The following is a 14,636-nucleotide window of genomic DNA, read 5'->3' as shown; positions in this document are numbered from 1 at the left end:
ACAACATTTTAAGCAGCAATACATGAGAAATCTTCACACTGTCTTAAAATCATCTTGAAAATGAAAAATATCAGCTTAAATATTTGTTAATAGATCCTAGATTCTTATTTTTATATATTGTATATTGTAACCATTAACATTTTTTAATAGCTATTCTGTCAGTACGCAGTAATACCTTACTCAACTAAAACTCATCTTTAAACCAGAGTATTAAAAAATTAAGTTAAACATAAAGGACTCTCAGCAGGCTAAAGAAACTACCAAAATCATGCACTTCATTACCAGAAAATTATTAACTCTTAATAGGAAATTTATTGTTGTGTGTACACTATCACCTCTGTCATTTTGGTCTCTAAGTTCATTTATGAAAAAAACTTTATTAGAAAAGGTTAAGAATAGGCACATCAACAAAATGTTTTACACCAAACTAAAAGGGAGAAAACCACAATAAATAAATAAATAAACAAACAAATGAAAACCAAATAAATAAAAAGTAGACATGGGAACACAAAAAATATAGCTGCTAGGCTTTTTAATTTGGTGATGTTATAAAAGTATTAGGTGATTAAAGGGCTAAATCCTCATTATTGAGAAACTAGCTTTTTAGAAAAACTTATTCTCTATAGAAATCAGATTTACTTAATTCCCACATGCATTCCTTTGAAAACTAAATTATATTTCCTAATTGAATAACAAACACTAAAATGATTTTAAATTCTTCATATAAAACTAATTATGCTCAATATGATTCAGTTTTTCAAGTATGAGGAACAAAGCTACCACAATAGACCAAAAGATAAAGGATTATCACATCTTTTCTCTTTGCCTCTAACAACTAGAAATCATTTGAGGTTAATTTCCATGACCTAAGCAATACATAGATTTGTGAAGACCATATAAAGTCATAAAATGCTGAAGGAAAAAAAAATATCACATCAAGCTAAAAATCTTCCTTTCTTACATCCTGTTAAATAATCTGAAGTAACAAAATAAAGCAGAAAAGATCTCCCAGATTCTGGTCAAAGAATCCATGTTTTCCTCCCCCCTCCCTACCCTGAACCCATTACTTACTGTCCTTGCACAGGTTCTGATAAACAACTTAAAATAACACTGAGCAATCATATCTTAATTAGTAAAAGGAAAGGCAACATATTTATATTAAAAACAACAGTTCAACAAGATTCTGCTTATTTTGTCAAAAGACATCAATTTATTTCAGTGTGGAAGAACTATTTTCCTAAATAATAACAAATTTACTATACACTAAAGGTAACTTCTCAATTACAAATTAAAATCATACATACGATCTTTGTTGCTGAAGTGATCAGTGTCCTTCCACATTAGTGGTATTCGAACATCTACAAATAAAGTGGAAAATGACAACTAATAATTCAGTTTTGTTTATTAGAGATCTGAACTTCTGAATTCCATGACAGATTATAACCAGTACAACCAAAATAAAATATATTAACAGCAAATTTTCTAGTTATTTTTATGATTTGTACATTGATTTATTTACTTGCTTACTTATTTATTTATTTTTGCCATACTAGGAATTGAACCCGGGGGTGCTCTACCACTGAGCCATATCCCTAACCCTTTTTATTTTGAGGCGGGGTCTTGCTAAGTTGCCCAGGCTGGCATTGAACTTGAAATCCTCCTGCTTTAGCCTCTGTAGAGTCTCTGGAATTAGAAGTGTATGCTATTACATGCCCAGCCTTGATAGCCTGTACTTTAAAAAGCTATTTTATATGTGTGAAATTCTAGAGCATGTGAGGTGAAAATATAAATATTCTTATAAAAATAATTGTTCTGGCTCTAAATATATATCCTTTTATTCTTCACTGATTTATGATGTCATCTTTATTAGATATGCCTTTCTGAATAAATATTCCTGGGCTATTATTCACTTTATGGATTCAATTAAATCATTTATTAATTACTACATATCCTAAAATCAATATCATAATATAACTATTGTACCTTTATATTTTACTTTAGAAATATTTTTGGAAGCATTTTAATCTAAATTCTTTATATGAATTTTTGTTAAAAAAAAAAAAACCCTCTTCCCGATTGTTTCATTAGTACTACATTCTATTATCCATATTAATTTGGAAACTAATAACTTCACAATAGTCTGTCTTTATATACCATAGCGTATTTACTCTTACATTTTAACAAAAGTTATCATTAGGTAGTTAACGTTTCTGGTTTTTGTTGTTTTCATTATAAAGTAGATCTTTTTTGCCATTATATTTTTTAGCTAGTTATTACTGGTTTTGAGAGAAACTGCCATTTTTTATATTTATCTTAAATCCAGCCACTTTTTACTGAATTATTAATTCAAATAGTATTTCAGTCAATTCCCTTAGGTTTTATATGTCTGCAATCCATTATCTTCAAATATTCAATTTGTCTATTCATTTTCAATAGTTTCATCTTTTACTCTTATTATTTTAGCCAGAATTTCCAAAATGGTATTAAATTATATTGACATAAAAGACACTGTTATTTCATTTCTTGATTTTAATGGGAATGCTTTTATTATTTTATAATTATTCAGCTAATGTCCTGTCAAAGAGCCCACTCTTGCTTGACCACAGTTGCTGACTCATTTCATTTCACAACTGTTCTTGTTCACAGCTGTTCTTGCTCTGTTAGGGTAGGATTAACTATTTACACTATCATGGAAAGAACATGGACCCTGATTTCCTCTGCTGTACACCCACAACCTGTGGGTCAATCTTGCCTTTTCCCAGGCCTACCTACGTAAGCTTCCCAAGGTGGATGTTTCTCATCAATTTCCCAGGTGGTCATGTACTATTTATTGACACAGTAAAAGATGTATAATACATTAACTATGTTTCCTAATTCAGCTCCAATGAAGAAGTTCCTTCCTGATTCTTGGTTGACTCCATTTTAGTTTAGAGTACTCTTACCTTTAATTTTCTTAAATCTTCATTTACATTTAGTGATAAACTGAGGAGAGTCATATTTAGGATGGTTAACTTGAAACTATCTCCTTGAAGTCTATTAAAGATATTTTCTAAAGTGAAAACTGAGGTACTGGAAAACTGATTTGGTTTATTTGGTGAATTAGTAGTTGGTGAAAAAGCTGAGACAGTTACCATTATGTTATTATTTGGTGCTCAGCAGAAAGAATCAGGGTAAGTGTATTATTCTTTTTACATTTATAGAGATATGGCCACTGAGTGGTGAAGTTGAAAATGGAAAATTCAGTTTTCTCCTGGCTATCAAAGTAATCTCAGAAACATTATGAAATTTTGCTGCAAATTCATTTTGACCAAATTAAAAGTCACATTTTTCATCCCCATGGAATTATAAAGGTAAAACTGGTTTTAGTTTCATTGTTTTTATCAATTCAAATACAAGACATAATTAAGTCTAGATTAAGATAAAATTACTTATGTATCCCATCTTCTGAGAGTTTTGGTTCCTTAAGTTAAAATTTCTGAAAGAAGGAATACATGCAGAAATAAGTTCAGTTTTATATGTGAATATCTGTGGTCATGAAGGTTTTATTCTTTTACTTTAAATGCTTTTACTTAATCCCCCTTCTATTCTTTTTGTGTGTGTGTGTGTGTTTGGCTTTTGTTTTTTGTTTTCTGGTGCTGGGGATTGAACCCAGGGTCTTGTGCTTGTAAAGCAGGCACTCTACCAACGGAGCTATCTCCCCAGCCCTTCATCCCCCTTCTAAATGTACAGTTAATTTTAATGTCATAAACTGTAGCAGTCAATAAACTACTATGAAATGATAATAGATGTTGAATCTATCATGGAATTTGAGTGTTCAATAGCAATTTAATTTATCTCATTTGTATAGTGAGTGGTGTCATATTAGAAGTGAAACGAGGATTATGCTTTAAGTATTTATAGAAAATCCCCTTCAAACATCTATCATATTTGTTAAGATTAAAATTTTTAAACTTAGAGAACTATTATATTAATGTAATACGTTTGGCAGCTAAAGGATACAAGGAGATTTAAAACATGTTTCATGTCAGTCTTACAATCTGAAAGATGACAACATGAATATAAATAACTATAAAACAAGCAACAGATTTCTTAATATAATTTAGTTATTTTTCTGAAATTTTTTTTGCTTAGCTGCTGGCAATTTCTGATTTTGGCTAATGATGTTCTAAATAAAGTGCAGGTTTATCCTTCCTGGATGATAAATTTTGTTTAGCCATACAGTGAGTGGTGACGCTGGAAATGAAAAACAGTTCCTTAAGTGGCAGGGCCTGAAACAGCAGGCTCCCTAATACAACGCTTCTGGCCAATGAAATAAACTAGTTATTTCTTAAGGACCGATAGAGGTGCATTCCATTGTTTCCAAAATGTACTGATGAGATATTTGTAAAACTGCATTTTTTTAAGAGTGTACACATGAGTCAGTCACTTTAATCTGAGGCATCTCCATTGTCTTTTTAGTTTCCTTAACTCTTAGAGAAACTGAGAGTACACAGCGTAAGTGCCATCTAGTGGTAAAAGGTCTCCTAACTGCATTAGTAACTCAGAAAGGAAACATTTCTAATTAGAATGACAAGGGAGGGTTTGCAGGTGAACACATAAGTTGAAGAAAATTCGATTATTTCACAAGTCAATTAACTATCTGCCACAAGATGTGTGTCGAAAACAGGAGCGAAATGTCTGCCTAAAGCAGATGGCTTATGTATAGGAGTAATGGAAAATGTGGCTAAGAAAAAGAAATGGGTAAGAAAGGAAAACAGGGAAAAGTTTGGTTTTCATCCTATAGGCAATAAAGGAGAGCCATCCATTCAATGAATTTCACAGAGCAATTTCTATGCACCAAGCACTGTATCAGCTAGTTTATGAGTATAAATTGATGAACAAAAAACCAGTTCCAACCTCATGGAACTCTTGGTCTAGACAACCATCAAAACAGAAAAGGAATGAAATCAATCAATTTAGGTTTGCAGCCCAGCTCTGCCACTTACAGCACGTCACTTAATCTCTGAATCTACAGTAAAAGAGGAATAATTATCCTATCTATTTTACAAGGCTGCCCCAAGGAGAAAACTGAACAATATGTGTAATGTATGAAACTTTCCTTCCTTCCTTCCTTCCTTCCTTCCTTCCTTCCTTCCCTCCCTCCCTCCCTCCCTTCCTTCCTTCTCCTTGTATGTGTGTTTGGGTGTTGCTACGGATGGAAACCAGGGCCTCCCACATTAGGCAAGTGTTCTACCACTCAGCTACATCCCAAAACCAGCTCCTGAAACATTTTTTTTCCATACTGTAAAGATCTACACAAATGTAGAGCATACTGATTAAAACAGATTTAGATCAAATATTCCCAGATACAGGTATAAAAGTAAAATGAAGAGACTGGAAGTACAGAATAAAAACACATCAACTCTAGTTGTTTTATACAATATATGTAGCAATATAAATATAGCCTACCTGATATGGCAATCTTTCCTTTACATGCTATTCTTTCTTTACTTTCAGAATTCATATCACTGTCAAAAGAAAAATTCTTGTAAACAAAAAAAATCTTTTCTAATAAGCAACTGTTTAAAGTCTTTCACAAATGCCTAAATATTAAAATGCATACCTATGAATAATCATTTTGTTAACGTAAACTATTTGAAACTTCAAGATAATTAGTCCACAAGAATCTAGTATTAAGAGAAATATATAGAACCATTCTCTTTCTCATATAAACTTTGTATTCTTTGATGATTATATACTGGTCACTCTAAAATGAAAGCCTTTCGTTGCACTTGTAAACAAGATAAACAAAATTGGTCCAGGTCCCCAGAAGTGTAATACCTGGAAATGACTATTTCATAAATTACATTTTTAGTTTACTAAATACAGCAGTTTGAAAAAGTTAACATACTTCCCAATCACATGATATGCTACTCAAGAGCACGTTGCTCATCCTTATACAATCTGAAAAATATTCAAAAATTACTCTGCTATGTTTATATGCAGTCAATATCATATTTTGTTTCTCCTAAATTCCAAAGAACTGAATATATACTAAGGCAAACAATAAATTGAGAAAGGAACATAGTAACTCTAGAGAGAGAATAAAATGTGAGAACAAAATATGACCATGTCAATAGAAAAAAGTTTGAAAGTATAATCTGGGAATACAAGACACTTGCAAGTTTAACTGAGAATACACTATCATTAAAAAATACTTTCAAAATAAACAACTCCTACTAAATCAGAACAATTCCCAATTCTTAAATATTCCATTTCCAAGAGTATGTTTTGTAATTTTCTTTGTCCCTGTTCAGTTTGATTAGTTGGTTAACCACCAGCTAATTAGGTACTTCAAATTGATGGTGACAACTTTCCATTTGAATATTGTTTGATTCTATGAGTTTTTTGGAAAAGATTGGGTGGGAATTTGAAGTGGGATGTTATCTGATTTTCAGAAGAGGATGACACCAATTCATTGCCTTCAACAGGCTTCTTTAAAGAACTATCTATCTATTAATTATCATGCATCCAATCTGTAAACAAAATACATCATCTTACTTTTTTACTCCCTTTCTGGATTAAATGCAGAAGTATCAGAGGTGGCATATGTTCCAAATGAGCTAAAGTAATACACTGAAATGTTTAAGTTGTTGAGTTTGCATGGGACATTTACAGATTCACACATTACATATGATTAAAATAATGTAGTGGATTTAACATCATATATTCTGGGAATCCCATCTAATTAGTTCATGTTCATGCACGAAATTTGGGGAATTTATGTACTTTAAAAATATCAGTACTCTTCAAAATAATGTTTCTTTGAATCACAAACTCAAAAGTTGAGTTTAACCTTAAAATGTGTTATGCCAAAGAATATCACACTTACTTCTTCATCATGTAGTGAAAAGTTCACCTGAAGAGTTCATTATATATTCTGGTGAAATAATATACTAAAAGTATCATTAGAAATCAAACACAAATCTCAATTTCTTCAAACTGATATAAGAAATGCTATATATATATATGGTTGTTTGGCATGTGTAAGCAATCACTTTAAAAATCACCTCTTACATGAGCAATACATAATAAAAATTCTTAAAATATTTATTTCAGTGAAAAAATGCAAGGAAGCTCTAAAATCATACCTTATGTTTTTGGAATAGGTCTAGATTTTGCTGGAGTTGAGATCCATTAGGCATTATTAAATTGGATTAAATTGAGGCTTTGGCAACCACCAAAAAGCAAACTTGCTGAATATTTACTAGAAAAAAATTCCCTCTCCAAACTACCCAACCACCTGGCACAGTAGAGCTTTCTTCCCTGAAATTGTAAATTATTTGCATAGGCATTTCCAGGAGCAGTCAACAAACATATTATATACAAATATCAAACTATAATAAAAATCAAATTAACCATAGAATCTTACAGAATGATTGTCTGTCTTTAAAAAATATGAGGAGAAAAACTGGGCCTCAATTTTCTGAAGCTTGAATTTATTTTCAATTCAAATAATTCCCCACACCGTTAATAAGGGCACTAAAAGGTGATGCTTTTCTAATTAATTCAAATTGACAATAAAATTATTAAACATTATCTGTTTAATAATGTGCTACCATAGTTCAGTTTGCTACAGTTAAATAAATACTTGTATGAAAATCTGCACTGTTAATGCCAATCCTGAATGTTATGATTAACGAGCCAACCTGAGGAAAAAGCAAATAATCATAAAATTTCTGAAAGAATCCACAACTAAATAATAGTGTACCTTATTCATATGAACCTAGTTTGGAGCATTATTTTGGTGAGGCCTATAAATGCTAATTTATAAGATCGATATACAAAAGACAAGTTTTTAATTTTATTACTTCTATTTCTGCCTGTAGGTAAATAAAATGACCAAAAGAGGGTGCCAATCTGCCACTTTGTTGCTCAAAAATCTGTTAAAATCTGATTATCCTACTTTATATTGTTACATAAGGGAATTTAAAATTAACACGTTATAATGAGAAATAACACAAAGATGAAAGTTTTTACATCTTCATAATTTAATACTTAAAGAATTCTAAATAGTATTCTATTATCTGAGAGATTATAAAATCCTTCACCTTTTAGGCAAGTAAGTGAAAACAAAAACACTCAGAAATGCTTAGCATGGAATTTTAAGCCTTCTTAAAACCATGTGGTATAAATTAATAGTTTCAGAAATATCTTAAATTCTACTCCAAATGTGATAGAGTAAGCTCTTTTTAACAGACACAAACTACATGTTTAAAAACTAAAGTCAGTAATGTTTGCAAATAAATGTTTCATTATAGAACTAACATAATTTTTAACTTCTAATCTACACTTTTTAATTTATAGTAAAAAAGCAATAAACTAGAAAACTGAAGTATAAAAATCTACTATAGTCAACACATAAAACTTGCAAGATTATTTTAGCACTATTCAAAAAATCGCAATTATGTTGAATGACACACATAATTAAGTCCTATGAATGACTCTAATTAGCATTATTTTTACAAAGCCAAATAAAGCATTTCAGAATTTAAGTCAACAGGAGATTGATTGGGTGGGGCAGGGGAGATGGATGGATAGATGATATTGCTAAAATGTAAGGTCTGTGAGTATAGGATTTTTTTTTAATCTGTTTTGTTCATTGCTGTGTGACAAAATATCTGTTCTACAACTCAGTGCTTTCTATGGCACTCAGTGAATGAGTAGGTACTGTTGAATAAATGTAAATAAGGATGTAATCATTTTGATGGAATATAAAATAGGATCTGGACTCAAGGCTTAGGTCTGGATTTTAGTCAACTAGTTAAGTTTGTAAGTTGCTGTTAACCTCTTAACCTTATTAGCCTTATGTATGAAATGGGGAAAATACCTATCTCACATAGCTACTGAATGAGTTCATATTTTAAATATCACATGTTATTCTTTAAAGTATTACAGAAATAAAAGAATTACTCTATAAGTATTCATATTTTTGGCCCAAGTATTTATCTTGGGGCTTACACAGAGGAGGCACTAAATCATTTGCTAAAGTGATCAGAGTAGGATTTGCCAGATCTTGTAAAATAGTAGTGGGCATCAAAATCTGATTCTTTTTACCCATTCTACAAAAGCCTTTAGATAAATAAGGAAAACAAAATCACCTATAGTTTATACCAAGGGCATAACTAGAAAATACAGACTACTATTAAACATCAATTTACATGTAATGGGGAAATTAACATCTAAAACCATCAAAGCCAGTTCATGGAGGTCTTAGGCAAGGAAAGAGTTAGGTGACTACTAGTTGATATGACACTCCCTTAGAGGAGGAGAGAATAGGTGTTAAGACTTGACGAAAACCACAGCACTAGTTCTGGGGAATTGAAAGGAAGGAGTTGAAAGCAGTTAAAGTTTTAAGAAAACCAAGATATCAGAGTATCAGAGAATCAAAAAATCAACTAGCCAATATGCTAAGTCATCTTTTATTAAAGAAGTGGCTCTTCACTGTTCTAAAAATAAAAAACATAATGTCCCACCCTCACCCCTAGTGACAAGGCCCAAGGAAATTCTACATATTTCATTAGAGACAAAAAAGAACCCCAATATCTATGCAATGCCACTATAAATATAAGTAGAGAATTAAACATCTTTAGCTGATAAAAATACTCCACCAACCCCTCCTTTACAATATTATTTGAACACAATATTCCAAAATGAATTAAGTGTAGTTAAACAAGTTATTGTACACATAGAATCAGGAATGCACATATGATTGCAAGGACCTGAAATATGAAACCTCAGACTAGTAAAGGAAAACAACAGGCAGATATGCAACAAGAAGTAAGAGTAAGGAAGAAGTTGCAAAAAAAAAAACCAAAATTATTTTGAAATGAACATTAAAATATAAGATACCCAAATATGACTAGACAGAAGTGAAAGTATACTAAAGGGTGTAGTGGATGGGAATGTAAAGAACCAAATGTATAAAAATGAAATCAAGTGTTAAAAAGAAAGGAGAGATAGTAGTGGAAGACAGGCAAAGATCCAATTCAAGTGTAACTGGAAGATCTCCAATAAGAAAAACAAAATAATAAGAAAGAATTAATAATTCATTTGATAATCCAGAAAAATTTTTTGAAAATAACAAATGAATATGCATAAAATACATCAGGCATATTAAATGTAAATGAGCCAAATGGGTCAGCCAATACACATATAATCCAGTAAAATAATCAGACATTAAAGATTAAAACAAAATAAAATAAAACAAATTACTTTCAGTCTCCAGGCAAAAAGACAATGTAATTTATAAAAGAAAGAAAATTTAACATGAGTTTTTTTTTTTTTTTAATAACAAGACAACACGTGGTAAGGATTTCAAGAAACCCAAGGAAAGAAAGAATTCACTAAAAATTTTATAACTAGCCAAGTTGCCCTTTAAGTAACAACATTAAAGGAAAATAACTTTAAACATGTACGATTGTGAAAAAACAGTCTGCACATTGAGAAATTTACTAGCTGATGAGCTCTCTTCCAAAAGATGATGATTTTGGAAAGTACAATTTACAAGGACAAGTAGTGAACATTATATGTATTTGATAGCAGATCAAAGACTAAAACAAAGGTGGAGATATGAATTTAAGATTAGCATGTAAATATTATCAACTATACCTACCAAAGTAGAAATAACCCAATCTTGAAAAAGCAGAAGGGGGAGAAAAGGTAAAGTAGTAAAGGGAACACATAGTAAGCTTTGTAATAAGTAAAACAAATGATATTTTAAAAATAAATTAATAGAAGATAATGTAAGGGGAAAAAAGAACTAAGGCACTGATGTTATCACTATATAAAAATTTCATATCAAGTTCCAGCAATTACCATAACTCATAACTATCCCAGAATTAAAAGCCATTTTAAAAAGCAAAGAAAATAGACCATATGATAAAAGACAAATAGTAAGTAAAATATATAAACAAATAACATAAAAGAATATGAAACTATATAAAAATAAAATACATCACGCATATTAAATGTAAATGGATTTAATTTTCCCATTAAAAGGACTTTCAGCTTGGCTTATAAAATATAAAGCCCAAATGCTATGGAGGAAAACTGTGGTAATTTCCCCAAATGAATAATTCATGATATGGGAGAATCCCAAGCAGGTCATAAAAAACCCACAAAGCAGAAGCCAAAAGGCTGCCTTCTTTTTTTGGGCTGGTCCTACCCATGTTCTCCCTGGAGTTTACTTTCATTTCACTAAATAAACCCTTCCTGCTTTTACTGCCTAAAAATAAATAAATAAGTTAAACAAGTTATTGCACATATAGAATCAACTCTCACCCAATTCTATAAGAAATACACCTTTCAAAGTTGATTCAGAAAGGCTAAAAATAAAGAGATGGGCAAAGATGTATCAAACAAATGCAAACAATAAGGAACCAGAGGATATGGTATTGTTATCAGGCAAGGCCGAATACAGGTCCAAAAGCATTACATGAGATAACAGCAACAAAAGGACACTTTACAATACTAGAGGTTGCAACTGACAAGGACTATATTATAAGTACCTAATGTACCAAATACTAGATTGTATCTTCATGAAGCAGAAAATACAGCAGACAAAAGGCCAAAGACAGCAAAGCTTTAAAAAGAAACTTAACCCATCTAATAGAAGATATTTCAAGTGGTCAAAAATAAGTAAGGTTATAGAAGACCTTAAAAACACACAGATCTTTTGAACACATCGTAAACCTTGTATTCCAATAAAATATAACTTCAAAAGTCAATAAGACAGTCAAGAAAATTAAGTCATAAAATTTCAAGATATTCCATAAAGTAGAAGAAATAAAAATTTATTCAATCAAGATACAACTAAATGGATTCCTTTTTTGGTAATGGCAAAGTAGCTCATATTGAAGAAATCCTCCCACAGAAAACAATATAAAATCTGAAAGCTATTTAAAAAGCAACTACCTGAAAGGACCTGCAAGCCCCCTGAAGCAGGTAGTAATTGGAAAAGAGTCCAAACTGGGAAAAGGGAGTGGCACTATGGAATATACACATAGTAGAATAATAATTATCAATAAAGAGGGAAAAAAATAACATATTTTATCACATGATAAATCTCACAAGTATGTTGAAATGCTGAAAGAAGTCCGGACTATACCATTCCATTTCTACTATGCTCCAGAACAAGCAAAATAAACATGGTAGAAAATAATCAAAAGATTGGATACTGCTTGAGGGGGAACAGAAGAAAGGACTACTAGGAATTGGGAAGGAGTTCACAGAAACATGATGTATCTCCAAAATGCAATTAATTCAAAAAGAAAAGAAGTAAATGGAAATAACCCAGTTTATGAAATTATTAACATAACTACAGAGAGATGAAGGTCATGTCAAGTAATTTTTGAACAGTTGTCTGTTCTATGTTGACATGGTCATATGTAACATGTACACACACACACAAATATGCACACGTGCATTTACACACACCACACACACAAGAACTGTCAAGAACTTAATTTTTAATTGCATTGTAAAAAAAATAAGATGAAATGATGGGTGGATAGGGAGAGACAGAGGATAAAGTAAAAAGGCAAATAAAGCAAAATATTAATTATAGTATTCAGGTGGTAGGCATATGGGTCTCCACTATAATCTTTCTACTGTTAGGTATGTTGGAAATTCTTCATTATCTTTCTATATGTTGAAAAGGAACTGCAAAGAATTTGCCTGGATAGGTTTACTGTCAGCAATACTATGCTATAGTTGTCAAACTATTTTACATAATCATAGTATAAAAATAAGGAACTATATTACTGTTATTGGGAATTAAGATTTTTCAATATAAAAAGATAGACAAATATAAAACAAAATAACTCAAGAAAACAAAAGCCTATAAATATCCATGTAAACTCATGATTTAAGTCTTTTTTACCACTATGTCCACTGAAAAGGCCTAGAATCAGTGGTACGAAATACCCAGACTTTGCTTTCAAACTACATTCCCCATTAAAGGAAACCAGGACTTAGAGAAATGGATGACTCAAGTCCTGCAGCAGGGAAAACAAACCTTAGTCTTTTTTTTTGTGTCAGAAAGGAAGTTCTTAAAGACTAACAGAGGAATGTCAAAAGAACAAATGAGTCAGTGTGAAGGAACTCCCACTAAACAAGAGGAACCAGCGTTATATTTGGGCTGTCTCAAATATGAGTACCCTCAAAGCTCCAGGCACTAATCCTCACAGTTAGTCTATGTGTAAGTAGTGATTTAAACTATTTGACCAATAAGAAGAATGAGACATTGTCTCAGTTTCCAAAGTTCACAATCTGATTAAAAAGATGTACTTATAAATAGCTCTTAGAACATAAGTTATAGTATGCTATTCACAATTCAGATGCCACCAGAACTAGCAGGAGGCAAGTAACAATTTTTTAAGTCCTTGCTCTGGACATGAAAGAAGAAACAACCACCTTTTGAATGGAATTATCAAGGAATCCCTGATGTTGCTGTTAGTGTCTCAGAACACAAGAGATTTTGCCAGGTGGGAATGGAAGATAGTCACTTTAGTATAAGTAAAAGCCCTGTGAAACAAGAAAATGCAGTAAGTATTTTGGAGATACATATCAATCATTCGTCTGCAATTAATTTGTAAATTAGAAATTGATAAGGCTATGAAAAGTTTGGAATTAGACTACAAAGATCCTGGAATACCTATCTAAAGAATTTTAGTAAGTGGAAACTATTAGCTGTTTTTTGAGAAGTGGATTGATAGAAGTCTTTTCAGTACATATACCTAGCAATAGTATGTAAGGAAAAAATAGGGGGAATAGTCTAACTTGTAAGTCAAAAGACTACCAAATTGACAGATTGCTGTAAACAAGTCATTCCATGCTCTACACCAAGGCAGGAAGCCAAATGTGCTCTCACCTAACTACCTAATATCTAACCCAATCTAGAAAAATTTATGCATCCCTTTTTTGGATTAGTCTTACTCTACTGTGATTTGTACATAAAGCTGGGTATCTTCTGCTCATTCAGGCATAAAAAACAGTATGCATTTCATACCTAAATACAATTTAGAACAATCACTAACACTAATAATAACACAACACTAATCAAACATTTAGCCAGTTATCAATATTTTCAAAATATATGTAGTTAAAAAAATAATATTATCACTAATATTCCAACCAGAGTGTCTCATCTAAACCACAAAAAGCCTATTCTTTTCAATTCTTCCAAGGATAATATAAAAAAACTAGCACTATTCTAGTATAGTGAAGTTAAGTTGCCAGACACAGTGGAAACTTGGGAGACTAAGGCAAAAGGATTACAAGTTTGAGGCCAGCCTCGGCAATTTAGTGAAGCCCTGAACAACTCAGTGAGAACCTGTCTCAAAATAAAAAATAAAAAGGGCAGGAGATGCAACTCAGTGGTAAAGCACCCTAGGTTCAATCCCCAGTACCAAGAAAAAGTTAACTCAATGCATACAGTAGTTATTTTGGGGCATTTGGACTTAATTATTTCCTAGAACCCCAGTTTAAAAATACTACAAAACGAAGTAGGATTACTTGATTAATAAGCTTATCACACTGAGAAATTAAAAATTCTTAGTTGAATGGTTAAGGTACAGAGAATACTTGAGTGAAGA

General features: G+C 31.5%; 2 protein-coding genes across 3 annotated transcripts in view; one reads left to right on the top strand and one right to left on the bottom strand.

Annotated features, from left to right (window-relative positions):
- LOC306659099 (uncharacterized protein) overlaps positions 1 to 14,636 on the top strand; it is a 155,235-nt gene that overhangs the window by 90,933 nt on the left and 49,666 nt on the right. The window lies entirely within an intron of this gene.
- The window catches only part of RTKN2 (rhotekin 2), an 88,887-nt gene that overhangs the window by 54,998 nt on the left and 19,253 nt on the right, over positions 1 to 14,636 (bottom strand). For both annotated transcript variants that reach the window (XM_079136386.1, XM_079136387.1), the window contains 2 exons: positions 5,449 to 5,507; positions 1,305 to 1,358 (listed from right to left, as the gene is read on the bottom strand). In XM_079136386.1, the coding sequence (XP_078992512.1) occupies positions 1,305 to 1,358; positions 5,449 to 5,507 (113 nt within the window). The remainder of the gene's footprint in view (positions 1 to 1,304; positions 1,359 to 5,448; positions 5,508 to 14,636) is intronic.

This window comes from Sciurus vulgaris (assembly GCF_902686455.1).
Source record: "Sciurus vulgaris genome assembly, chromosome: 4".
In the NCBI taxonomy this organism is placed as follows: Eukaryota; Metazoa; Chordata; class Mammalia; order Rodentia; family Sciuridae; genus Sciurus; species Sciurus vulgaris.
The sequence above is the reverse complement of the archived record's forward strand: the minus strand, read 5'-3'. Positions and strand labels throughout refer to the sequence as shown.